At 62.9% G+C, this 26,310-nt stretch overlaps 2 protein-coding genes and 2 long non-coding RNA genes across 24 annotated transcripts in view; 3 read left to right on the forward strand and 1 right to left on the reverse strand.

The window, feature by feature from the left end:
- The window catches only part of BRSK2 (BR serine/threonine kinase 2), a 60,651-nt gene extending 53,273 nt beyond the window's left edge, over nt 1-7,378 (forward strand). For 4 of the 19 annotated variants that reach the window (XM_086676551.1, XM_086676550.1, XM_086676565.1 and 1 more), the window contains 5 exons: nt 1,138-1,261; nt 2,603-2,783; nt 2,855-2,944; nt 5,513-5,560; nt 7,216-7,378. In XM_086676551.1, the coding sequence (XP_086532677.1) occupies nt 1,138-1,261; nt 2,603-2,783; nt 2,855-2,944; nt 5,513-5,560; nt 7,216-7,235 (463 nt within the window). In that variant the 3' untranslated portion in view covers nt 7,236-7,378. Of the gene's footprint in view, nt 1-1,137; nt 1,262-2,602; nt 2,784-2,854; nt 2,945-3,134; nt 3,230-5,512; nt 5,626-6,720 lie in introns of those variants that run through there. The other 15 variants (XM_086676554.1, XM_086676552.1, XM_086676562.1 and 12 more) reach the window with 10 other exon arrangements.
- Nucleotides 7,379-7,669: 291 nt separating this feature from the next.
- Nucleotides 7,670-15,311, forward strand: LOC147576291 (uncharacterized). The gene is made up of 2 exons (XR_015240635.1): nt 7,670-12,891; nt 13,024-15,311. It is a non-coding gene; the product is annotated as an uncharacterized LOC147576291 (long non-coding RNA).
- Nucleotides 14,911-26,310, reverse strand: part of MOB2 (MOB kinase activator 2) — a 75,427-nt gene continuing 64,027 nt past the window's right edge. For all 3 annotated transcript variants that reach the window (XM_086676570.1, XM_086676568.1, XM_086676567.1), the window contains exons 2-5: nt 23,889-24,049; nt 23,251-23,344; nt 16,708-16,832; nt 14,911-16,018 (exon numbers count right to left, since the gene is read on the reverse strand). In XM_086676570.1, coding sequence (XP_086532696.1) covers nt 15,684-16,018; nt 16,708-16,832; nt 23,251-23,344; nt 23,889-24,049 — 715 coding nt within the window. In that variant the 3' untranslated portion in view covers nt 14,911-15,683. The remainder of the gene's footprint in view (nt 16,019-16,707; nt 16,833-23,250; nt 23,345-23,888; nt 24,050-26,310) is intronic.
- Nucleotides 16,122-19,334, forward strand: LOC147576293 (uncharacterized). The gene is made up of 3 exons (XR_015240634.1): nt 16,122-16,502; nt 17,711-18,401; nt 18,526-19,334. It is a non-coding gene; the product is annotated as an uncharacterized LOC147576293 (long non-coding RNA).

A 26,310-nucleotide genomic window follows, 5' to 3' on the forward strand; every position in this document is an offset into this window, starting at 1 on the left:
CCAAAGCTTAGCGGCTTCAACGACACGCATTCCTCCTCTCGGGCTCTGTGGGTCAGGACCCCGGGCGGCCCCGCTGGGCCCCCTGCTGCAGGCGGTCGGCGAGCTGTGGTCCTCTCAAGGCTCAGCAGGAGCAGGGCCTGCGCCAAGGTCATGTGGTTGTGGGCAGGACGCGGGTTCCTTGGATACGGGCCTCTCCGTCGTGTTAGCTGGCTCTGTCACGGTGCCGTGGGGACCTGCTGGCAAGCAGGAGTCGCGGCCTGTGCAACGTGTTCTTGGAGGCGACATCTGTCACTCTCGGGGCTCTCAAGGGAGGGGCCGGCACGGGCGTGTGAATGCGGGAGGCAGGACGGTGGGGCCAACTGAGGGTCTCCCGCCCTGGTGTGCTCTGAGCACGTGGTGGCCCCAGACGCAGAGCAGAATAACAAGGCCGGACGGAAGACAGAGGACAGTAAGGGAAGCCCTGGGCGCCAGTGAGGTGAGGGGCTCAGTGTGTGCGGGAGGATGCGGCCCCTGCCCTGCCCTGCCCAGTAGAGCAGCTGGGTTGGAAGCAGCCTCCGTGTTCCACGGGGGTGAGCGGGCTGGGCAGCAGGAATGTGGACGGCCAGGTGGCCCCTGGTCCTCCAGGACAGAGGGTGGCCCCCGGGGAGCCAAGGCTGCCCCGTCAGGTGGGAGGGGCACACAGCCTCCTGGGCCCCCAGCCCCCATTCTCCACGCAGCGTCCCCCCCCATCCATGTGTCCACGTGGGTGCACGTGTGGGTGCAGAGTTCCCCGGCCAGCCGCGACCCCCTACCCTGGCCTCCTGCGCTGCGCCCGCTCCCCGTGCAGCCCCAGGGCAGGGGCACCTCCCTCAGGGATGGTGTAGAGACAATTTCCCCAAAACTCGGTGGCTGAAGCAGGAGTGAGGCTGGGCTCTACCTTCCTTTGTGGTGGGTTCTGCTGGGCACTGCCCAGACCCAGGCGGGCACGGGAGGGGGGCGGGGGGGGGGGGGGAGTCGGGAGCCAGAGCAAGAGTGGGGGATGGGGAGGGGGCAGCAGGGCAGTGAGCCGGCCTCGGCCTGGAGGGGAGCGCGGGCCTGTCCCCAGAATCTCTGCCGACAGTGAGCAGACCCTGCCCCCACCCCCGCCCCCCTGCCCAGGCTCGCCAAGAAGTCGTGGTTTGGGAACTTCATCAACCTGGAGAAGGAGGAGCAGATCTTCGTGGTGATCAAGGACAAGCCCTTGAGCTCCATCAAAGCCGACATTGTTCACGCCTTCCTGTCGGTGAGCCCCCATGACCCCACCCACCTGCGATGCGCGTGCCACACAGCCACTGGCTCCCACTGCCCTGGCTGGCGCCTGAGGGTCACCACGTGGGCCCCTGGCCTGGGGCAGGCCGCGGGCTCCTGAGGAGGCACTAGTGTGTCGGGGGCGGGAGACAGGTGTGCGCGAAACAAGTCATGCTGAGCTGGGGCTCAGGGTGGGGCTGGGCCTCGAGGGCCGAGGGCCGGGAGTGCTGGCGGCTGGGGTTGAGCCCCGGGGGGGTGACACCTCACTGAGACCGGCAACCATGTAGCAGCTCCCCAGGGAGGGGACGTGGGGTCTGGACACAGAAGGCCCTCTGCTGGGTCTGGTGGACATACCGTGGCCTCGGGAACTGTCCCAGGGGCCTGTCCCCTGTGTGCTCTCCGCCCACCCCCACGTGTCTCTGAGGGAGGCCTGGTGGCTCATAGGGTGGGCTGCCCTCAGGCCCTGGGCGTGCTCCTTTTGTCTTTGCGAGACCTTTGAGTGTGTGAAGCAGAAAGCCCTGAACGTTTTCTTCCGGGTCCTGTCGGGGCCTCGCCCGGGGCTGGGTCCCCCAGGACCACGGCACCCCTGCAGCTCAAGCTGGGCCACCCCAACCAGGGTGGGCAGGACCCGCCAGTGTGGTTCCCTGGGCTCAGTGTGGACTCAGCCCTGCCGTCCCGGCTGCGGCCAAAGTTCCCTTTGGGCGAGGGGACAGCTTAGAGCTCTGACGAGAAGTCTCCGGGGGCCAGGAGGAGCCAGCAGCAGGCCCGGGGTGGGGGGTGAGGGGTGGGGGGCAGCCTGCCTGCTCGCCTCCTCAGTGCCCCCAGTCTGGGTCTCCCTCTCCCTCAAGCCCTCCCAAGTGCTCCTCCCAAGTGTGATGGGGATTCGGCCGACACCCCGTTCAGCCTCCTGGCACGGCTGCTCTCCTGAGCAGCAGAGCACCGTCCTAGGGGTAACCCCCCCCCCTTCCCAAGGCAAAACCACCTCCTGAGTCCGTCTTCAGGGGCATGCCCCCTTGCTGCCCGTGACTCAGGTGCACAGGGGCCCCTCTGCCCGAGCTCAGCGATGGCCAAGTGGCCTCAGCCTCCGGAGGCACCTTCGCAAAGCACAGCAGAGGCTTTAGCCCTGATCCTGGCCGCCACCGCCGCTGCTCTCAGGGGCCTGCGCCGCCCTCCTTGTTCCTGCCTCCCTGTTCCCCCCCGCCCTCTGCTCTTCCACTCGGCTCTCGTGTCCCAGCCTGCACGGAAGTTCAGGGTTAGGGGCTCCAGCCTGGTCCACAGGGTGGTGTGGAGGACCGGCTCGGGCACTGCACACTCACGCCACCCTGCCGCCCTGCAGATCCCCAGCCTCAGCCACAGCGTCATCTCCCAGACCAGCTTCCGGGCTGAGTATAAGGCGACAGGGGGCCCGGCGGTGTTCCAGAAGCCGGTCAAGTTCCAGGTGGACATCACCTACACCGAGGGCGGGGCAGCGCAGAAGGAGAATGGCATCTATTCTGTCACATTCACGCTCCTGTCAGGTGAGCCGCTGGCCCAGGGCACGGGCTCCGGGCTAACCCTGGGCCTGGGCATGACCCCCTATCTCCCCCAGGCCCGAGCCGCCGCTTCAAGAGGGTCGTGGAGACCATTCAGACCCAGCTACTGAGCACACACGACCAGCCCTCCGCCCAGCATTTGTCAGGTGAGGCGGGGGCTCAGCTTGGGCTGCCCTGCGGGCTGGTGAGCAGGGGTGTGGCCCCTCCGACACGCCCACCTCGCTGCCCCCCAGGGGGGCAGGGCCCTCCCCGGCGCAGTGGGCCGGCCCGTCTCTGCACACCCAGGGAGGTAGGGCCCAGCACACCACACTGAAAGGCGCCTCTTGTCCACTGTAGAACCCCCCCCGCCAGCGCCAGGACTAAGCTGGGGTGCTGGGCTTAAGGGCCAGAAGGTGGCCACCAGCTACGAGAGTAGCCTCTGACGCTGGCAGGTAAGGTGTCCGGCCCCGCCGCAGGGGCAGGGAGGGGGCTGCGGGCAGAGCCTCTGGCGAGAGCCAGACTGGCCCCAAGAAGGGCACCCCGTGCCCGCTCACACATCCAGCGGCCAGCTCCCGGCCCTGGACAGACCGTCTAGGCCCAGCACCCAGGCTGAGCAGCCGGACACGGGCAGCCTGGCCCCAGGCCGGTGAGAGAGCAGGCTCCAGAAGAGCAGTGGCCAAGGTCCTGCGGGGAGCCTGCCACCCTCCGGGCTCCCCCAGCCGTACCCTGCGAGGCTGTGGGCCTAGCGCCCACACTGGCTGACACACGGTGGGGCTACCTGCCACCTGACTTCCCGTGACAGGCCCGTGATCGTCTGGCCTTGAGCAAGACAGGGGGCGGCCTGAGTGCCCAAAGGAAGAACTCCCCAGCTGGGCCTACGGGGTGGGGGGGGTGGGGGGGGCGGTGGTCACACAGGGAGAAGGGGCTGCCCAGGCCTGGAGGTGCTGGGGGTCCGAGAGCCCGAGGGTCCACGCTGCTCAGCACCTGGTGGGGAGTGGGCTACGTGCCCGCTGCAGGGGTGGGTGAGCCTGTGTAGGGCCGGGTGGGCATGTGCACACGCAGCTGTCCGTTAGCGAGGGTGTGTGGGTCCTGTCAGGATGGTGGTAAGGCACTTGTTGCCGTGACGGCCCAGTCTGGGTTTAGGGTCTGGGGAGCACGGCGACCAGCACGAGCCCTGCCTCTCTGAGCACCCCCTCAGGGGGCCCCTTTTCCAGCCTGGTGGGGTCCCAGAGGCCAGACCAGCCCCGCTCATCCACCCTGCCCCTGCCATCCTCATTCCATTGTATGTGTTTCACCCTTTTCACCCCCAATGTGTGCCTCCTCACCCCACTGGCAGGTCAGGGCTGGGGTGCCCCCAGCATGCTAGCCCTAAGCCCACGGAGTGGGCTCTGGGAGCCAGGCTGGCACTGGAGGCAGGGAGCAGGGGGGACAGGTGTCAGGTGCCTCTGGCTCCCTGGGAGCCTTCAAGGCCTCCACATCAGAGCAGGGCAGGGCTGACAGAGGGAAACTGAGGCCAGGGAAGGACAGAGCTTGTTGAGGGAGGTGAGCGAAGGCCAGGGCCTGGTGTGTTGCCCAGAGGGTACCCAGGCCTGCTCCTGGCTGGGTCATTCTGCCCATCAGCCGGCGTCCCTCGTGCCAAGTACCAGGCACAGCAGTGAGCAAGGTGGACGCTACTCTTCCCCTGGGCTCCACACCCCACCGCAGTCCTGCCCCCACCCCAAAGCGGGGCCCCTGTTAGTCCCGACCCCACTCAGCCTTGCGTCCAGAGCTGTGTCCCTGCAAACTCTCGGGTGCCCCCTCTGGGCTCCAGGCCCGTCTCCCCTGACCTCCTTCAGGGGGTCTGGGACCTGGGGAGCCTAATCCAGGATCCTAGCCCATGCCCTGGCCCCATCCCTAGGCCTCCTGTACCCTCTGGCCTTTCCCAGCACCCTCCCTCCCGGTCTGGATGCTCTTGTCTGTCGAGCTCAGTTCTAGAGCCACTGGGAGCAGGGGGCAGAAGTGGGGGCCCCTTAGCTATAGGGCAAGAGACCTGGTGGTCACTCCAATTAGGGAAAGGAGGCCAAGAGGTCCCATCCCACCCAGCATAGGCCCCTGTGAGAGCCTGGAGGAGCCCTACACTCTAGGCCCCTGGAGCACCAACACTCCCAGGCCCAGCAGAAGGGAACGGGGTGCCAGCACGGGCTGAGGGGCAGATACAGCTGCCTGAGCTGCAGAGTGGCAGGATGAGGACACTCACCTGTCCAGAGTAGGCCACAACCAGAGCCCTGAGCTTCTCGGTTCCAGAGCACATGTCTCGGGCCCAGGGCAGGACAGAGGAGACGGAGGGCCAGGTGGGTGCAGGGCACCCGATGGGCAGGGCCCCGTCCTGCCCTCAGGCTCTGGTTGCAGCAGGACCCTCCTCTGACCCCACCCCCCTCACTGCCCACAGTCTGAGCCGGCCACACCCCAGGCTCCACACCCCCCCCCCCAAGTCCCACCCAACTCCAGCTGGAACCCACCCTACCTGCCCCAACCCCCCTGCTCTGGGCTCCACCCCTCCCAGCCTCCTAGCCGCCTTCTCCAGCGTGCCAGCCCCCGCAGCACCGGCCCCTCCCCCCCGTGGCCCCGCCCCCAACCCGGGCTCTGCCCCTCCCGGAGGGCCTGGCCAGAGGCTGAGGGCAGTGCCTGGCCTGGGCTCCGAGTGGGAAGACTTTTTCACACGTCTCCCTCCCTCCTCTCTCCATTCTGTGCTCCAGACACCACTAACTGTATGGAAATGATGACGGGGAGGCTTTCCAAATGTGGTAAGAACCCCTCACGCTCACCTGGGATCCCCCAGCCTGTCACCCCCACCTGCAGCCCGCTCCTGGCTGGGTGCTACCCCTGCCACCCTTAGGGCCACCCTGGGGTCCCTGTATACACGTGGGGCCCAGACACGCACACTCGGGCCCCCCCAGCCCCCCACCTCTGCCAGGAGCAGCCTCGGTCACCCACCCCCTAGGGCAGCCACTGGCCCAGCCCTAGGATCCAGGCAGGCCAGGAAGGGAACCCGAGACTCAGATCAGTCAAGGGTCTCCACGCCCCAGGGCCAGCAAGGGCCTGTGTGGGCTCTGGTCTGGGGTCTGGGTACACTCCAGACCTTGGGCTGGAGGCTGCTGTAAAAGCCTTCTGTCCACTGGAGGGTGGGGTGGGGGAGGGTGCCGTGCACGCACTCCCCTGCCCACTGCTCCGGGCTGGGGGAGTCAGGTTTAAGAGGTAGAGCGGAGGCACCTGGACAGTAGGACAAGGCCCCCAGGTGGGGGTGGTCAAACCATCTCTGCCTTCTTCCTCTGGGATCAGGGCCCCCACTCTGGCTGCCTGCCCCCAGCCCTCCCATACCCAAGCTCTCCATGCCTGTTCACCCATCTGTCCATCTGTGTGTCTCCTGCTGACCTCTGTGTCCATGCGGTGCTGCCTGGGCTGGCCGGGGGCCGGGCTCCAAGCCTCCCGGGAGGAGCGTGGCGGGCACACTGGCTCCAGCCTCCCCAGCCCAGAGAAGGCTCCCTGGTCCCCGGGCGAGGAGGCAGCCGGGGGCCCCAGGGTCCTGCTCAGCCCTGGGGCTTGTGGCAGTGGTGGCTTTTCTGCCTCGGTCTCCAGAGCGGGGCTGGCCGGGTGGCCAGGCCATGGGGCGGCTGAGGTGCAGGGGGGCCAGGGCCTCAGGGCCAGGCGCGGTGAGGGAGGAGGGGTCTCTCCACCTGCTGCCCCCACCCCTCGCTTGCTGCCCACCTGCCCCCCCCCCCCCCCCCCCCCCCCGCCTGCCACGCCCGGCTCAGACCTCATCTCTTTGGGTTTTCTTTCTCTCGTGGTGGAGACCCTTTCGTTCATTTGTTTGTTTGTTCTCTTTCTCTCTCCTTACCCCCCTTCCTCTTTCTCTTTTTTTTTCTTTTTTCTTTTTTCTCTTTTGTCTTCTGTTCTGTGTACCCAGGCAGCCCATTGAGTAACTTCTTTGACGTAATTAAACAACTTTTTTCAGACGAGAAGAACGGGCAGGCGGCCCAGGCCCCCAGCACGCCCGCCAAGCGGAGTGCCCACGGCCCACTCGGTGACTCCGCGGCCGCTGGCCCCGGCCCTGGAGGGGACGCCGAGTACCCAACGGGCAAGGACACGGCCAAGACGGGGCCGCCCGCCGCCCGCCGCGAGCAGCCTTAGACACATAGCCCCCTCCCCCAGCACGGCCCTGACAGTGGCCCCCAAGGCCGCCCCGCCGCCCGCCCGCCCGCCCGCCGCCGCCCGCCCGCCCGCGTGGACCCGGGGCCGCGCCCGTCCGCCCGGCTAGACTGTTGCGGAGCCGGGGAGGAAAGGAAAGGGGGCACCGGGGGCCAGCGCCTGCGGCGGGGCCCGCCCGTGCTCGCTCTTTCTCTCACTGTCTCTCTCTCTCTGCCTGCCTCTGACAACGCCACTGTTTCCGCTCTGATACCAGGAATTATCCCGAAAAGTTAACATGTCACCTCCACGAGGCCGTCCTCTGTGCTCCGCGCCGGACACCGGCTGACCGAAGGCAGCTGCCGCGGACCCGCCCTCTCTCGTCTCCTGCTGCTGCCGCCCGCGGCGAGGCCCCGCCCACCCGGGCGCCGCGCCGCCCGCCCCGCCCCGCCCGCGGCGAGGCCCCGCCCACCCGCGCGCCGCCCCGCCCCGCCCGCCCCGCGGCCCCGCCCACCCGCGCGGCGGCTCCGCGCCGGCCGGCCGGCCGGCCGGGCGGGCTCCGGACTCGCGGCGACCTCCCCGGCCGGGCCGCGGCGGGCGGGACAGCCGAAGTCAGCCGGCCCGCCGGTCAGCCTGCACGCGGCCTCCCCCGGCACGGCCCCTGCCTGCAGCCGCCCGCCCGCCCGCCCCGCCGCTCGCTCGCGTCCACCCGCCCCCTCCCCGCCCCCACCCTTCCCCGCTCGCCTGGGGCTGCAGCGTGCTCTCGCGCTTGGCGACCCTGCCTGGCCCGGGTGGACCCTGACCCTGCAGGCACCGGAGCCGCCTGCCTGCTCCACGGCTGGCCGAGATCAGTATTATTTATTTGCTGTTTTAACTTATTGAGTTTCTTTCACTTCTCTGTTCAGGGAAGGGGCAGCAGCAGCGTCCTCCTGCCATCTGTGTGTCTTGGGCAGGGCGGGGTCTGGGACCGAGGAGGCGCCCTGAGGAGGGAGCCGTCGGAGCGCTGGGGGGCGGCGGGGGGCAGGCCGGTGGATGCAGCGCCGGCAAGCTACTGTAAACTTTAAAGAATTCCTGCAAGATATTTTTATAAACTTTTTTTTCTTGGTTGTTTTTGGAAAAGGGTGTGGGGGTGGGGGGAGCCGCTGGGGCAGGGCTAGGTTTTGTGTTCAGGTCTTTGCTCTTGGTTCTTTCTATATACATACACATATATATATTTAAAGAACGGCGCGGTTCGCTCTGTCCCATGTTCTGTCCGGTTACTGTGTAGACGCAACTCCAGTCCCACGGGGTGGGGGGGTAGGGACGGGGCAGGGCGCTGTCTCCTAGCAGGATGGCCCTGCCCAGGGCCCCTCTGTCAGGCCCAGGCTGGGGACCATCTTGGTTTTGTCTGAGAGTGGGGATCGGAGGAAGGCCCTGGGCTGGCTCCCACACACGGGACAGCAGAGGCACCGCAGGGTTTTTTACTAAAATGACAAAAAGTAAAAAAAAAAAAAAGAAAAGAAAAAAGTTGGCGGCGTCCTCCGCAGTGTGTGTTCTCTGTACACAGCAAGGTCACGGGGTGTGGCCGCCTCACTCCGTCCCTGTCCCCAGCTTCTGCTTGTTTCTGTTGGTGGGCCCGGTCCCTCCAGGCTGGCACAGGCCCCCGTGGTGTTGACAGTGCGCGGGGGGCCTGGCCGCCGTTGGGAGGCACCAGGCCAGCGGCGGGCCAGGATGGCAGGTTGTGATTGCATGCCTTCGCTGTAACGAGTCCACTTTGCTTTTGGTGTGTCTTCCGCCTCCCCGCCCGCCCTGCCCCCCTCCCATCGTGGACAGCTTTTAATGCTTCTGTTACATTGACCCCCCCCTCCCCCCCACCACCACAGGCTGGGATTTCAATACATAAGAAACAATTAAACACCTATAACAGCATAAGCCACGCGGTACAAGCGGGAGGGGCTTCTCCAGAGACAGAAGACACCGAAAGCAATACCTCTTGTTAGCCTTCCTCTTTTGTACTCGGGACACACGCAGACGTCACGGAAACGAACAAGCCCCACCCCGTGTATCCCCTGTCAAATAACTGTGAGCAACCTTAGTTCTGGAACAATAAATTCCTTCAGTAAAAATACCCGACGCCAGTCTCCGTCCAGGCGGGGGTGGGGCAGGGATGTGGGACAACCGGGTCCAGCTCTTGTCCCCCACGTGCATTCCTCTGGGCTCTGCCGGGTGTGGACGCTCCAGACAAAGAGGCCAGCCTCCTGGGCAGAGTTGGGGACTGCCCCCCCCCAGGCTGCCCCAGACCGAGCAGGGATCACGTGCTGGGCTGGGGGCAGGGGAGGCCCAGGGGCACAGGGAAGCACGCCTGCGGCTGACGTGGAGCACCGCCCTGCCCTGCCGCTCCAGTGCCAACCCCTGACCCCATGGGGTCACCCTGGCACCTGGAGGATGAACCTTCTTTTCGCTCCTCTCTTGGTAAGGGGCAGATGGAGTGCCATGACCCACAGCCCTGGAAGTGATGGGCGAAGGCTGCTGGCTGGCAGCCCCAGGAAAACCTGGGCTGGCCTCTTCCGCGGAGGGGAGTGGCCCGAGCCGTGCCCACCACGCCTGTCAGCCACATGGGCACCATGACCACGCACCGGCCATCCATCCCCCACCAGCTCCAGGGCTGCCCAGCCCCAGGTCGTGCAGGAGCACTTGGGAGTCTACCACAGAGCCCTGAGGATGGGTGAGGAGTGGTCCCCGACGAGCGGTCCGGACAGAGACCACGACGCCCACGGAGCCCTCCCAGGCCTCCCACACAGGCACCCTCTCCCTGTATGTGAAGATCAGGCACAGCGTGGGCACGTGGCTTCGTGGCAGGGCCTGACTACACCCAGCTGTCTCCACAGCAGGATCTGGCCGCCACGGCACTGACATTTGGGGCCAGGTGGTCCTCTGTGGCGGTGGGGGCTGACCTGCATTCTACAGAACATCAACACTGTCTCTGCTCTCCCCCTGCTAGATGCCTGTAGCCGCCCCCTACCTCCGTGTGACAAAACCACTCCCCGAGGTGGCCACGTGGCCCCTGGTGAGCAGGGCCAGCCCCGGAGCCCACGCTCCTACGCCCTGTGCCATCTTGCTGGAGCAGAGTGCTGCCAAGGCCCCGGGCGCCTCTGCCAGAACGACGGCCTCCAGCTCGGCTCAAGGCCCTGGACGTGAAAAAGAACTGGGGTTGCGGAGCTGGGTGGGCTCCTCCTGTGCTGGCCCTGGGACAGCACCGTGCCTCTGAGGGGGGTGGGCGCCCAGAAGGTACTTCCGAAGGGCTGAGGGACAGGCTCCACTGCAGTCACTGAGCTGCACGGTGTCCCGTTAGCCGCAGCTCAGAAACAGGCTGAAGGAGGGGCTTCAGTTGCTCCAGGTCAGCTGGGCATGACCACAGAGCTCCCGGGGGCCTGGGCTGCCGGCCGCGGGAGCAGTTTCCCTGACCGGTGGTTCTGCATCCGCTTTACCCAATGAGCGGCGACGCACAGACCTCATCCTCCTCTACTTGGCCCTCTGAACACTGCAAAGTGTCAGCCGTAGCGGGCCACGTGACGGGAATCCCGAGTATCACAGCACGCCTGCCGCCTGCCCACCGCACCCCTTCGTCGTGCCACCCCCCTTCTGACGCCAAGCTCCCTCTTGGTTGTAAGAAACAGAAACCAAGGCAAGCGAAGCCAAAGACTGTTAGTATTAATATTTACTAATATAAAGTGTATATAAGGAACTTGCTATGCAACAGACACTGCCCTGAGCACTTACACTGAGCAGTAAGCCAGACGGTCCCCACGCTATTTCTGTAAGGTACAAACTGAAACGGGGACTTACACCGGAAGGGAGACGGTGGTGGACCTGGCACCCGGTAAGAGGTCTCTCAGGACTGTCAGTTCTCAGGCACTGACACACGTTGGGGGCCAGCCATTGCTGGCCTGCGGCCCCAGTGAACAGACACATGCCCCGCCGCCCCCCCCCCCCCCAGGAGCTCTGAGTGCCAGCAGGTGGCAGAGGCAGGGTGGAGGCCCGCGAGGAGGATGTGCTCTGCTCTGCTCAGAGCCTGCCCTAGACCGTGCATGCTGTCAGCTGACAGTGGAGGCAGAGGGCCCCACAGGCTCCTAAGCTGTGAGACCGAGCGACTGCTGGTGTCCTGAGGCCTCAGAGCTTGGAGAGGGGGGGCGCACCCTCAAAGTCCCGCAACCCAGCTTCAGGGAAGGGTGCTACAGCATCCCAGCTCACACTTCTCCCACGCCAGGGAGCTCACTACCAGCAGCGGCCCAGCCCTCGCCAGTGGCTCCGCCTCTCCCTCGCCCTGCAGCTCAGTGCCCACTCCCCTCTGCCCTCACCCCAGGCTACCAGCCCCACCCTGTGGCTTCTCCCCTCCCCCCCACCCCCATGCTTCCCCTTCCTGGATCCACCCCACTCCCCACCATCAAGTCGAATTTCTGCCGGTGTGATTCATCAAGGGCTGGAGGTTAGCAGGGAGCGGAGGAGATGACCAGTGACAGGAAGAGAAAGAACCGGTGGGGAGCATCAGGGCAGTGATGCCGGCCGGAGGAGAAAGGCAGCTGGGACGGACGGAGGCGAGGGAGGGGGCACCTCTGACCCGGGCAGTGCGCCCGCCTGGGGCTCAGGTGGGATGGCAGTCTGTGCTGCCGTCTGTCCAGCTCATCCTGGGTGTCGGGCCCTGGGCTAAGTGCCTTCAGAGGCCATCTCTGTGCGCCCTCAAAATGACCCTCCAAGAGCTCCAGGGCCCACCTTCAAGATGTACTAGTTTCCCACCTGCCGGAACGAGTGAGCACAAACTTTCAACGCCGATCGTTACCAAGTTCTGCAGGTCAAGAAGTGGGTCTCACTGGGCTACAATCGCGGCCTGGCCAGGGCTGGCTCCTTCTGGAGGTTCTGCGGGAGAATCTGTTTCCTGGTCCTTCGCGGCTTCCGGAGGCACCTGCATCCCTTGCGCAGCGCCCTCCTCCTCCACCCTCAAGGCAGGGGCACCAGGCCAAGCCCTCGTCCCGCCCTCCGGCTCTGGTTCCCCTTCTTCTGCCCCCTCCCCCAGTTTTAAGGAACCCTGTGATTACACTGGGCCCAGACAATCTCCGCGTCTCAAGCTTATTAGCAACTTCACTCCGTCTGCAACTTTAAACCTTTTGCTGTGCAGGTAACATGCGCACAGATCCCGGGGACTAGGGTGTGGACGTCTGGAGGAGACCTCCTCCGGCCCCCTGCAGACGGCCCTCTCGCACAACCACCTCACATGGAAAATTACTCACCCCAAACTTTGAGGTCCCCCAAACTCTCAACAGCATCAAGTCAAGCCCCAAACGTCACCTAAGTCACTCCGCCAGGTACGGGTGAGACTTGCATGATCCATCCCGGTGCAAAACCCCTTTCCACGTGCCATCTTTGACACAGGAAATGCTACCTGCTTCCAGAATACAAAGGTGGGGCAGGCACAGAACACTTCCATCCCCAAGGGGGAAGACAAGTGGAAGGGGAGACAGCGGAAGGAAGTGGGCACCACTGGGCCCAGCCAGGCAAACCCCACGAGGTGCTGGCAAGCCCTGGGAATAACTTTGAGAGCCTCAAGGCTCTCCCCTCTGGGCTCGCAGCTCCCCCTGCAGGCCACGCTTTCTTTCAAGAAAGGCAGCCCAGCAGCTGCCGGTTCCCCGTTCCCCCGTGTCTCCTGCCCACGGGGCCTGATTCCCTCCTCCCTATGCGCCCTCATCCCATCTGGCAGGGTTTCTGGTGCGTGAGATTCTCAAGCACGGCATGGGTCTCCTGTGTACGCCATGGGGATTTGCTCCACAAGACGAGAGGCGCCTCCAGATCCTTCCAAAAAAATCTTTTCTTCTGTTTTGGCTTTTGCCGAGAGGAAGGAGGCGTTTGTCAGTCATGCGTACAATCTCCTCCGAGTGCCCTCCGCAGGACTGAACGCTCTGACCTTACTCATCTTGCCCAGGTATTAACCAAAGGCTGTCCAGCTGCGCCCTCGACTTGTTCTCTAGAGCACATGGTCTCTGACCATGAACCTGCCGTCCTTTGGCTCGGCTAAGTTCCCAAACCGTCAAGTGCCAGGTCCTTTTGGTTCAAGAGCTCTGCCTTCCGTCTGACTCTCCTCCCCCGTGTCGCCACGAGCAGCAGAGCAGCAGGAAACGACGCTGCGCAGCTACACTTTGCTTGGAAACCCTCTCGGCTACACATCCACGCGGACTGCTCCCAAGTCCTGCTTTCCTACAACCGAGGGGCAGAACTCAGCGGAGCTTTCCATGAGGTAATGCTGCACATCCAGCCTCCATTCCCGCTGATGTGGGCCCCGCTGTTCTGGGCCCTCACCGGCAGCGCCCCACATCCCTGCTTCTGCCGACAGATGCTCGCGCTGGCTCCGGGCAGTCCTCAAGGTGAACTCACCAGGGTTCCTCCATGGCGCCCCTCATTTACTCCTGGGTCTTTGGTAGGGGACACATCAATGTCCGGGCCCCCTCCTACCAATCGTCTTGCTTCAGAAAACCGAAGCTTTTTCCACTGTGCCCCTCAAAATCCTTCCAGCCTCTGCCACTGCCGCACCCCAAGGCCGCTTCTAAATTTTATGTGTTTGCTGCAGTAGCACCCCATCCCGGGACCGAAATCTGCATTTATTTCCTGTCCCCGCTGTGGCTGCTTACCACAAACCTGGTGGCTTACGTCGCAGCTCTGGAAGACAGAAGTCCAAGATGGTCCCTCCTGGGCGACAATCCGATGTCAGCACAGCTGCTTCTTCCTGAGGCTCAGTGGGGAGAAAACGTTTTCTTCCTCTTCCAGCTTCTCGAGGTGCTGCACTCTGACTCAGGGCCCTTTCTCTCCCCTTCATCGAGCCTCTCCCTCCACTGATATGGAGTCCTGTGTGCTTTCTCGCTTTCCGGGAAGAGCTGACGACGGGGTGTGGGCGGGTAAGCGAACGGCTTGTCGGGGCAGAGCGGGGACTCCACTCCGGGTGCGCCCACCGAAAGCTGAGTCCTCAGCACGGAGCCCAGCTGCCCCGGGAGCGCCGCATGCAGCCACTTGCCGTGCGGGCCAAGGAACCAATGCAGAGGCGAGAAGGCTTCCCCGAGGCTTAAGCGGGCCAGGATGTTCTGGCTCTTGCAGCAAAGAGCCAGCCAGCTGGAGGAGAGCACAGGGCACTGCCCTCGCCCTCAGGAGGTGTGCAGACTGCTCCTCATCCTGGCTGCCTGTCCCTTCCTGGGTAGACTTTCTGAGGCCCTGTGCCAGTGTTGTGCCCACGGATCCCACAGCTCTTTCCCGAGTCAGAGCTACACGGACCATGTGTGTCCTGGACAGCTTTCTGCAGATGCAGGTGTCACACACGTACACTCACACGCAGAGACCACGACTCCCACCGTGTACGGGGTGTTGGGGGAAGGAACAGGACAGCCGTCAACAGCCAGAGAAGGCAGTCCCCAGGCCAGATGTCAGGGCACGGCGCCCTCTTCTCTCTACTCTGCCCACACAGTACCTAGACCGACTCCAGGGTTCAGGTACCCCTTCCCCTTCTGCTCCCCAAGCCTGGCCTTGCCCCTGCATTCATCCCACTCCGGAGCTCTCCCCTAAGCTCACCCCTCGGACCACACTGCCAGGCCAGCGCTAGCCCTTGCAGCAGAGCCCCCGGGGCCAGGCTGGCCAGGAAGCCCCCCCCACTCCAGAGCACACTCTGGGGTCCCTGCCACCTGCACAGGAAGGCACAGCACGAGAGATCACGCCCCCCCCCCCCCCCGGACACTCAGGAGACAAGGCATGACCCCCACACCCCCAGCTTCCCGAGGTCCTGCAGGCCCAGGCTGTGGACACGGGTCAGCAGGGGAGCCTGTGGTTGGCCCTGGCAGGAAGAGCCCAGCCTGGGGTGGGCAGAGACCACACGAGGGGGCGGGAGGCAGGCCACCTTCAGTCTGGCACCAGCCCTGGCACTCTCAGCAAGGGTCGAGACGCCGAGGATACACACAGGCGCTGACCTGAGAGAATTCTTTTTATTACGACCGACCGAACAGGTGAGCGGAGCAGGGACACCCAGCCTTCCGCCAACAGCCGCTTCTCCACACAGGCCGTCCGTCCGCCCAGGCACCTCGGTCCTAGGCCCAGCTAGTCCAGGGGCCCTCGTGGGCAGCAGGGGCAGGAGAGAGGGGGACATGGCCACAGGGTCAGGGCCCCTGTGGGGCACCCCCGGCCACGCCCACCCTACCACACCTGCTCTGAGCCGCCAACAGCCAAGATCCAAGCAAGGCCAGGAAGAGGGAGGTCTGAAGGGGGGGATGGGGCGGAATCTCTAGAATAACCCCACCCTGATGCCAAACCAAAGCGAGCCAGAGTCCCTCCTGGGAAGGAGCCCCGGCTCTCACTGGTGTGTTTCTCTCAAAACAGCAGAGCCCTCAGGGGAGGCGGGGGCAGGCGCCACACGGAAGACCAAGGAAAGGAAAGCCCCACAGGAGAAGGAAACTCAGACCGGCAGTCCCATAAACGCTGTCGAGCGAACGAATGAAATCCGAGGGTCCTTCTTGACAAGCGGCACTCATCCATCCAACAGGACAGCCCCGGCGGGGGCCAGTCCGACGCGCGGCCTGCCGGCGTCCGGGAAGCCCGCGCTCGGCGCGCCCGGGGCCGGGCAGGGGGGGCGGCGTCAGCCTCTCAGACCTCCCGCCGAGCGCGCCCGGGACGTGTGCGCGCACACGCAGGCACACGGACCACCGTCTCTCTGCACACGTGCACGCCTGTCCGGCCGGGGGCTCACCTCTCCTTCACGTGGTTCTGTGCCCCTGCGCCCCCGCCGCTGGCCCCGCCCCCGCCGCCGGCCCCGCCCCCGCCGCGGCCCCCGCCGCTGCCGCCTCCGCCGCTGCACAGCACCTCCGTGAGGTCGTCCATGACGGCGGTGTCTTTGGGGTCGAGCAGGTTGAACTCCCTGGCAAAGAGGATGAAGTGGACGTAGAGTGTATTCAAGTGTCCGTGCAGCTCAAGGGCCAGGGTCTCCTTGAAGTGGGACCAGTAGATGTGCGCCAGCACGTGGAACAGGTACTTGCAGATCTTCTTCACCAGAGACTCGAAGGAGCTGGGGAATTCCCTGCCTGGGGAGAGAGCCCACCACGTCGGGTCACCGGCACTCTGCTCGGTGGGCCACGTCCCGCCGAGCTCCCACCAGTCTGGAAGGAGCTGGCTGGGGTCGGAGGGGGGGGGGGGGGGGGACCGGGGGACCGGCTGTGCAGGAGCCGTCTGGAGGGCCCCCCCTACCTCCCACCTTCCCCCCATCGGCAGGCGCTCCAGTGACCTGTCGCCCCGGGCCTGGCTCCCGGAGCTGCGTGCCTACTGACCCGGCAGGTGCCTACTGCTCTGTACCGGCTGCCTCTGCATCGAGGGGCCTGCCTCAGGCCACCCTCAGCCTGGCCCTGGCCCTGGGATTACGTGTGCTTCCGTGATGGATGCTCTCGGGGCCCTCGATGGGGCCGGGGCCACGGAGGATGACGGGAACCAAGATGCACGGGACCCTCTGGCAGCTCTGTACTGGCCTGGAGCCCCCGCCACCACCACCGCTCCTTGGCTGGCAGGCCCCAAGTAAGGGGGACTGCCATGGCCCGGGCACACAGGGGGTGGAGATGGGGGTCTCGACCCAGGCCGAGCTGACCCTGCCAGAGGGCACCTGCCTGGCTTTACAGCCCCAGCCACACGGCTGCCCCCTCCCGATAGGTCTGGCTCTGTGTCCTCTGCAGCCACGCCTGCCTAGCAGGGAGGGGCACCCAGCACCAGGGGAGGGACGTACCGTATTTCGTGGGGAACACGTCCTCATCAGTCACCAGCTTCTGCACAGAGCTCATGACAAAGTCGACGTACTGGGGAGCGGTGCACTTGACCTTCTTCCCCCGCTCATCGTACCAGTAGTACTGTCTGTGGGGACAGAGAAGGCCAGTCACGGCCTCACCACAGACACGCAGGCCCCACCCCCGGCCACAGCCTCCTTGCTAATGGACAGGCCCTGGGAGGAGGCCAGCCCTCGATGGGGAAGGGGACTCGGCCCCGGCTGCCACTCGGCACCAGAGCCACCCACTCGGAGGTGGAAGGTCTGGGCTGTGACCGGGGTGTAAGGTGGCACTCCCCGGTACCTGCAGGGAGGCCAGGCTGCATGAGCGCCTGGTGCCGTGTGCCCCACAAGGCCCAAGAACGTGAACAGGCAGGGGAGCTGGTCAAGACGAAGCCCTCGGAAGCTGGAAAAGCTCCGTTTTCCCCCAGGAAGGGAAACTCCTGCAAGGCCCTGCCGTCCGTTAGAACACCCGCCCTGGCGCCCTCCTCACCACAAGGTGGCTCTGCCTCACCCCTATCCTGCCTGCCCAGGCGTCAGTGCGGGTGCATCGGAGCACCTGAGGACACCCACACAAAGCCCTTTTCTGTGTCACTCTGGACGGCCTGTGGGGTCCCTGTGCCAGGAAGTGGAGCCCGGCCTCTAGCGGCCAGGCTGAGGCCCAGGTCTGCAGTGAGATCCAGAGGACAAGGCCCAAGTGCGTGGGCAGCAGCACAGACACCTGCTCCACCCATTCCCCACGCCCCCCACCAATCCCCCACGTGATGGCAGATGCACCTGGCCACAGGTGCCGGCATCGGAGAACACAGCTGACCCCGGAAACTGGGAAACAGGTCCCCACAACATGCAGCCCCGAGACACTGGCTCCTGAGAGATGACGAGGACCGCCCCGTCTGGAACCAAGGAAGATGAGATGCTCCGTTTCTGACCTTCCTCTTGTTTGTTTTCATTTTAAATCACCACGCAGGAAAGATGACCTGGTGGCATGTGGTCCCGTGCTCCTCACCCATGCGGACGGCTGGGTGCCTCCCACAGCCAGACACAGCTCATGCTGCCCTCCTGCCACGGCCCCTGGTCAGTCCCCCCCGCACACCAGCGATGTCCCCCGGGGACGCCACATGGCATCCTGAGCTGGGGGGTGACCCGGCCACGTCCGTGCGCACATCTGCAGCCCCTTCCTTCTTATGCCGAGACGTGCTCCTGTGTGGAAGTGCTGGTGTGTCCAGCCACTCACCCGCTCAGGCACCGGCTTGTCCCCGGCTCGGGGCGATGACGGTTCAGGCTGCGACACGCACTCCAGGACAGGTTCCTATGGGAGCACAAGCTCTCACTTGTCTAAGGCGGACACCCGGGCCCGGAACTGCCGGGCCCAGGCAAGGGGAGAGCGCCCCTTCCGAAGAAGCCGTGAAACCACTCCCGGACTGGCTTCCGTGTCCCTCCGCGGCCCTGCCGCACACAGCGTCGCCGGCGCTGGGCCCGCCAACGCAGCCTGTGACTTCTGAATCCCCATCCACCTGCTGCTTGAGGGGCTCATCTGCTCTCCTGTGTCTTCTCTGCTGGCCTGTGTGTCCAGGCCCGGGCCCACCGGTGACCAGGCTGTTTTCCCACAGACAAGTTGTGAGGCTTCTTCACACGTTCTGGGCCGAGTCCCTTCTTGGGTACGTAGTCTGTGGTTTGTCTTTTCTTCCTTGTGATAGCGTCCTTCTCTGAGCAAAAGCTCTACATGTTGATTATGCTCAATTTACTGATTCTGTTTCATTAACAACCATGCCTGTGTCACAGCCAAGAGCTCTTCACCTGATGGTACGTCATGAAGATTTCCTCACTCTCTTTCAAAAGTTTCACGGTTTTACAACTTAGAATCATTTGGAGTTGCTTTTGGCATGGAGTGCCGGGTCTGGGTCAAGATTCACTCCCCCACCCCCCACAGACGACTGTTTTTTTCCAACAGCTTTGGTTGAAAAGACTAATCCTTCTGCACCAAATTTCTTTTGCATCTTTGTCAAAAATCAAAGGCCCACATCTGTGTGGGTCTATGTCCGGACTCGGCTGTCCCCTTGACCTGTGCGTCTGCTCCTCTGCCACACCGTGTCTCTTCGGTGCCGTGGCCTTACAGCGATTACAACTGGGTGGTGGGATCCTTCCAGCCTTCCTGCTCTTTCCCCAAAACCGCTGTCGCTGCGCCAGCGGCTGCGCCCCTCCACGTGTCTCAGCCAGCTCATCGGCACCCACGACGGCTCTGCTGGGGCTCCGACGACGAACGAACAGGGCGGGCTGAGAGAGCTCCCCGTCGGAGCTTGTCAAGCCTCCCAGCCCACAAGCGCGGCACGCCTGCCACTGGCGCAGGCCTCTGACCGCGCTCACCAGCACCTGGCACTTGGCAGCGTGCACACCCGAGTGTACCCCGAAGCACTTGGCTGTTTCCGGAGCCGTCCGGAAAACTATCATATTTATGTCCATAAGAATTTGTGATGTTTAATATCTGCTGAGTTTATGCTGACACCCCCTTCACTGCTTATAGTGATAATCTGCACCTTTCTCTTTGTCAATCTTGCTAAAGGTTTATCAATTTTATTGATCTTTTCAAGAAACTGGCTTCTGGTTTCATCGATTTTCCTGTTTTCAGAAATCACTTTTGATCGTTTCTGTTACTTCCTTTCTTCTGCTCAATTCGGGTTTATTTTGCTCTTCTTTTTCTAGTTTCTTAATATGGAAGCTTAGGGTACTGACTTGAGATCCTTCTAAAGTAAGCGCGTACCCACAACTGTCCCTCTAGGCATGGCTGTAGCTGTGTCCCCTCAAGTCCGGTGCGCTTTCATTTGTGTTCTGTTTAATACATTTCTAATTCTGAGACTTCCTCTACGATCCACGGATTATTTAGAAACATGCTAATTTCCAAGTGTGACTCATTCTAGTTTAACCCCATGACATCAGATGACCGACTCAGCACGATTCTGATTCTTTCAAGTTTGCGAAGGGTTGTTTTGTGAGCCAGGATGTGATCTATTTTGGGGACTATTCTGTGTGCGCTTGGGAAGAATGCGCTGCCGAGGGTGAAATGCTCTCCAGTCCATCCGGTCCAGCTGGCTGGCAATGCCAGTGAGTCTGTGACCTTGTTGGCTTACTGTCTACCAGCCCTCTGCCTCCAAGACAGGAGCACTGAAGTCCCCTACTCTGATTTTTGTCCGTTTCTCTCAGTTCTGTCCACGTCCTCTAGGGAAACGCTGCTGTCTGGTGCATACACATTCAAGATCGATACTCCTTGATGAACTGACTCTTTTGTAAATATGCAGACTTCTTCACACCTCATCATTGACTCTGCTCTGAGGCCTGCTGTGTCTGGGATTAACAGACACTCCGGCTTTCCTCTCATTAGTGTTCTGCTGATACATCTTCTCTGCGCTTTTAGTTGTGATCTACTGATGTCACTGGAAGTAAAGTGAGCTTCCTGTGAACGCTGCTCAGTTGGCTCATTCTCACACAGTGGGATGTGCGGTTTCGCCTTCCGTGGGGTCAGTCCCTCGCGGTGACCCACCATCCAGAGGCAGACGCTGCTGCTCCCCACGCAGCGGCAGAAGGCAGAGAAGCGATCCGAGGCCACGTCACGATGCCCGCGCCGGCCCCTCACTTCCTCTCCCTACGCAGCCACTTTTTCGTCTCGCAAGAAGAATGTGGGTACAAGCTGAGAGACCGAGCGAGCACGTTCACGTAGCTTTTGTCGTAAGATCCTGTCATGACGGTCCTATTTTATTATCAGGTATTGTTGTTACACTCTGTGCCTCACGCATAAATTACATTTTGTCACAGGCCTGTGTGCACACGCAGGGGTCAGGCTGGTCTGTAATTTGAGGCCCCCGATGGGGGCCCAGGGGCACGGCCCTTGGGCACAATCTCTGCCTAGTGATCGGCATGTCTGCACCACGGACGCTCACCGTAATTTCTGCTGAGTCTGAATTTAAGTCTGCCGTCTTTTGTTTCCTACTTATTCCCTTTGCTTCTCATCGCCCTTGTTTCCTCTTTCCTGCCTTTTTTGGGTTACGTTTTAGTATTTCCTTTCAATTCATCTGTTACGAATCTGGCTAGGTCATCTACACAACTTTTATAGAGGCTGCTCACAGGAGTATAAACTACATACTCAGCTATGCTTTCTGCGCTGTGCCCCTCCATCTGGCCCATCAGACAGGTGTGGCTTCAGGGGCTCGGAGGGCTGGTCCCCAGCCGCAGCCCCCTTGCCCTGGGACCCCCCGCAGAAACTCCCGTGGAGCAGGTGCGCCGGCTGTGCGCGGGTTGGTCTTCCTCCGTGTGGGGAAGGTCTGTACCTCACCCGAACTCCTGAAGGACGGGTTTGCCCGAAGGACTCTGGGACACCTGCTTTTTCTCACTTTTCTCACTTTTTCTCACCTCCTTTCCTCACTTTAAAAACGTGGCGGAGCCTCCTTGTGGCCCAAGGCTTCTGACAAGAGGCACAGGCACCCGCCAATGTCCCCGCAGGCGCTGTGCCGCGGGCTCTGCTCTGTGAAGGCCTTCTCTTCTCGGCCATTTTGTTATGATGCATCTGCCTGTGGATTCTTTTGTCCTACTTGGGCTTCATTCAGCTTCCTGAATTTGTAGGTTTGTGTCGGCCACGCTTGGAAAGCTCCCAGCCGTTATCTCCTCAAATACACCCTCCGCCCGGCCCTTTCTCTTCGCCTTCTGGGACTCCAACGCTACCCTCTGGTCTCCATCCCTAGGGCAGGAGCAGGGTGCAGACAGGCCGCGGCCCCACTCGGGACCCAGGTGGATGTGCTGATCGGTCCCGAGGGAGCAAGCAGCTCTGTGGGGTGACCTTTGGCAAACCTGCCTTTTTCTCTGAAACTAATTCGGTATCAAACAACCGTTAGGAAGGCACTAGAGCACACCAGGTCCTGTGAGTCTGTAAAAACCCTGTGAAGGAGCCACAGAAGGTCGAGAAGAATGAAGAGAAGTGGGCTCAACATTCCCCAGATCCCCAGTCTCACACAGCAGCGCCAACATCCGGGCGCAGGTCTGCCCGACACCAAGCCCTACGCCGTCTCAAGGAGTCTCTTCTCAAACACGGTGATGCCAAAGGGCGCACGGGGGCAGTGGGGAACGGCTTCCCCACCCGCCCACCCTACCGGTCACCTCTGACGCTGCCTGGTCAGGCCGAGCCAGCAAGCATCCTACTGAGCACACCACACACACGGCTCTCAAGCAGTGTCCTCGCCCGCCTCCAGCACCTGCCGCTGGTGTCACTCTAGCGAGGGCGCTTCCTTCCCACATCGATGTCCTCCTGCCTCAAGCCGACCTGCCCCACCTGCCCCGAGATACCCTTGCCTGTGGCCAGGGGGGACACATGTAATGCCTGGGCTCCCGTCGGTGGCTCTTTCTGGGTGACAGAGTGGAGAGTGTACATTGTCTACGTTTGCTCCCATGTGACCCAGCCCTGAGCTGTGACCTGCTGGGGCCACGAGAGCAGGGCCTGGCAGGGCTAGGAGCCAGCTCAGCCTGCCTATGACTGAGCTGGGTCTGTGCCCAGCAGCCTGGCCAGCAGCTCTGCCGGCAGGATGGGCTCAGGACAGCACAGCAAATGTGTGTTCGCCAGCAGGGGCCAGCGGCTCATGTACGCTTGCCATCAGCCCCTGACCTGCAGCCCCGGTAACAAAAAGGAGGCGTTAGAAAGGAGCTTCCGCGCTCGTCCTCGGTCCCAACAGCCCTAGGCTGAGCCCCAGCACACCCCGCCTCTTGTTCGAAGCCCCTTCCATCCCTTCTGCCGTCAGGGGGCCAGCCCGCACTGTGCAGGGACCCTCCCGCCCACACCCCAGTCAGAGCTGCTGCAAGTCCAGTGGGGTGCCTCCCTGCTGAGGGCGCGAATGTGCACGCGCTTCCGGAAGAGAGTGACCAGCACCCAGGCCCACAGAAAACTCACGGAGAAGCCGTCCCAGCCCCACAAAACCTGCCAGTGAGGAAGGCGCCCAGTCCTTCGCCGTCCCCCATCACCCCCTCCACACAGAGCAGGGGCTCTCAGGAGAAGCTGTCCTTCGGGGGCCTGGGCGGCCACTGGTCGGGCGGCTGGCTCTTGATTTCAGCTCAGGTCGTGATCTCACGGAGCGAGCCCCCCATCAGGCTCTGCACCGAGCACGTAGCCTGCTTAAGATTCTCTCATCCCTATCTCACTTGCGCGCACGATCTCTCTCTTTCTCTCTCTCAAAAAAGAAAAGAGCCATCCTTCAACTGGACCACTAAGTAAAGCAGAGAAGTGCCTGCAGCTTCATGACGCTCTGACATTTCAGGAAACCAAGCCAGGCATGTACCGCGGACACCCCCCTACCACACACTGCCGAGTGCCCTGCCCTGGCTGGGCTCTGCTTCTGGTGTCCCTGCCCCACAGCGACAGGAGGCGCAGCCCCGGCCAGGATGCCGTTGAGGAGGACCCCACGCCATCAGGAGACCCTGCACGGGTGCAGTGAGAGGGTCCAGGGTCTGAGCTGCAGCCAGGCAGCGACTCACGTGTTGCACACGGCCATCGTCTGGCATGCCTCTCCTGTGCAAAACTCAGAGATGGTGCTGTACTGCAGGTTGACGTGGTGGAAAAACGTGGTGGCTGGAAGAGAAGAGAAGAGAAGGGGCAGGCGTGAAACCCACCACTGCGTCCACAAGGAACAGCCTCCTTTCCTTGGACCCTGGGGCAGCCAGCACCTACCGCAGACCAGAGACCCATGTCCCAGCGCACAGCACCAGCCCTGGAAGCCGGCCACCAGCCACTGCTGTGCGGGCTTGGGCGTCTGCTTGGACGGTGCCAAGCTGGGCAGACAGGCAGGGGCCATCGAGCTGAGTCCCCTCCGCAAGGGGTGGGGCAGGCACGCAATTTGTGAGCCCTGAGCCCCAGGCCTGCCCAGCAGGTGGAGGTGAAAGCCACCCCCCTGTCCCATGGGCCACGGCCTTCCCATGACCTGGGCACTGCTGGCCTTGCGGCCGCACTCCCACCCCACAGACACTCCCCGGCACGGCCAGGACCTGCGCTGGGTCCCCGTGTGGTGGACACCCCAAGCGCACTACAGGGACGGCCACCAGCTGTGGGGAGGCCTGGAGGAGGCGACCACCTGCGGCCGCCATGGCGCCCTTCCCCACCCTGTGCCCACACGCACTGTTGCTGGCCAGCCACTCGTTGAGGTCGATCTCCCGGGGCAGCACCACCAGCTCCTTGAACCCAACGTCAGTGATTCTGGACTTGGCGTACTCCGGCTCCAGGTACATCTTCTTCTCCTCCGCGGCAGGTTTCTTTCCATTGGGCTTTGCTTTAGACTTCCTGCCAGAGAAGAGAGAGCAGAGGGTCACTTCCTGCCAGAGACAAGGAAGCAGAGGGTCACTGCAGACAAATGCTGGCACGGAAGCCACGAGCTGGCCCAGAGACACGAGAGGGGACACAGGCCGCTCTGGGCCCGCTGAAGGAGGTGCGCCGGCCAGGCTAGTCAGGCTCCACCCGCCATGTGTAGACACTGCAGCCATCTTGGCCCCCAGGGCCACCAGGTGGGACCCAGGGAAGAGCGTCCCTGGCCTGGGCCCCGGTCCTTTTGTGCAGATGGTCCAGCGGCCCACCGTTACAGAGCACTGACTGACACAAATGAGGGTCCCCCCTGCACAACCCTGGGCTCCGTCCCAAGCACACGGTGCAGGTTCCAGGCAGGGGCAGAGGGAAATCTGCTCAAACTACCGCTTTGCACCAAAAGGTTTTTTTTTTGTTTTGAAAATAGTTCTTTTCCAAAACAATATGCTGTCATACAAAACAGAATAGGTTTATTATAGCTATTTTTATAGGACTAAATACATTTTTTTGAGATGTCTTTGTTTTTATTCAAATCCAATGAGCATCAGTAGCTAAGCCCCATGAACCAAAAGTTCTTGGTGCTGAGGGGGCCCCTCCTTGGTGGGGGAGTCCTTAGCCTCAGAACCAGCCTCCCACCAGCTGCCCCAGAGGCCGGAGCCAGGGTCATGGTGTGTGCGAACTGGGTACACAAATAAGACAGGACGTCCTCACGAGAGACACGTGACCAACACGGTGGCCCAGGGTGGGTTTGTCAGAAGTCACTGAATCTGTCACACCGGAGCCCACGCTGGGCAAACACGCCTCAGGGCAGAGGACCCCGGGGAGGGCCACGTGCAGACACGGCCCTTCCCCCTTCTGGGCAGCAACCACCCAATGTGGAGGGGGCAGGGGGGCCTCCCGCCATCTAGCAGTCAGCTCAGAGCGACGCTGCAATCCTCCTGCACCTGTAGGAAATCCCCAATTTTTGAATTGGGCTCCTGGGGGAAAGTTTGAGAAACTGAAGGGAAATGCTTAAAAGCACGAATGAGTTGCTTGACTCTTAATTGAACTGAATTCTTTAACGGCAAACACTGTGACCCACGGAAGACAGACTGCTCGTCATGAAGTCTTATTGACCAGAAAAGGCCACCGTGGCCATCAACTCTCAAGGAGGGATCATCCCCGTCCCCGGAGCGGCCACGGGCCTGAGGGCCAGAACCCCAGGGGACGCAAGCCCATCCACCTCCTGCTCTGTGGGGGTGAGGGGCCGGAGTGGGCACGTGCCCGCCCTGGCAAACCAGCAGGCACTCCCGTCAGGATGGCCATGAGCCCACTGCACCAAGGACCACCCTCCTCCACCTGGCCCCCTGCAAACTCTGGGGGGCTGTGGTCGCCGTGCTGGCTGGGCCGCAGAGGTGGGGGGGCAGGCGGGCAGGACCTGGACTCGGGGCCCAGCATACGCATGCCCAGGCCGCACCCGCTCACACCCTCAAGGGCTGTGGTGCCTGCGGAAGGAGCGGCAGACCGGCTCACTGCGCCGTGGGCCTCGGCGGGGGCATGGCCTCGTGGTGGCGGAGCTGAACACTGCCGTCCCGACGGCTCGGGGCACTCAGCTCCCTGTGCATCCCTCCCCCTGCCAGCCCTGCTAGGAGCAGGGGGGAAAGGTCTCTGCAGCTCCCTGACCTTGTCCTTTTCTTCTTGTTTTGAAAAGTCGCTGGTGGTTTATTTAAGAGAAACAGGAAGGAAATATGTTCCCCGAATGCCAGGGAGATGTTTTCCCTCAGCTTCTCAGCAAATCTTCTCCTTAAAAGGCGACGTGTGTTCAGCCTCCTGGTGCACCACTGGGAGTGGCCAATGCCACGCAGGGCCACAGCGTCCTGGGGACAGGGCGGGACAGACCCCCCCGACCGGAGCTCCGAGCCCTGCCTGAGCAGGCCAAGGCTGGAGCACAGGCGTGAAGGTCTCTGTCTCTCTCCCACACACACACTTGCAGTGAGCACTGCAGGGGTCCCTGCCCAGGGGACTGTGGGGTGGGGCTGTTCACTGGGGACAAGTGTGGACATGCGCTTCACAGGGCCCTGTGGTCCCCTGGCCTCGGAGAGCGAGGCTCCCACCCTTCCCCAGAATGTGTCGAGGGAGACCGGGTCCTGAAGGGTTCAGGGAGCCCAGGAGCTCTGCTGCTGCCCTCAGATGCCCCAGCAGGTCGTGGGAAGGGCCGTTTCACTCCCTGCCCCCTGCCCTTCTCCTGACCCTAGTCTCTGCTA

This window comes from Puma concolor, chromosome D1 (genome assembly GCF_028749965.1).
Source record: "Puma concolor isolate L17-30 chromosome D1, mPumCon1.1.hap2, whole genome shotgun sequence".
In the NCBI taxonomy this organism is placed as follows: Eukaryota; Metazoa; Chordata; class Mammalia; order Carnivora; family Felidae; genus Puma; species Puma concolor.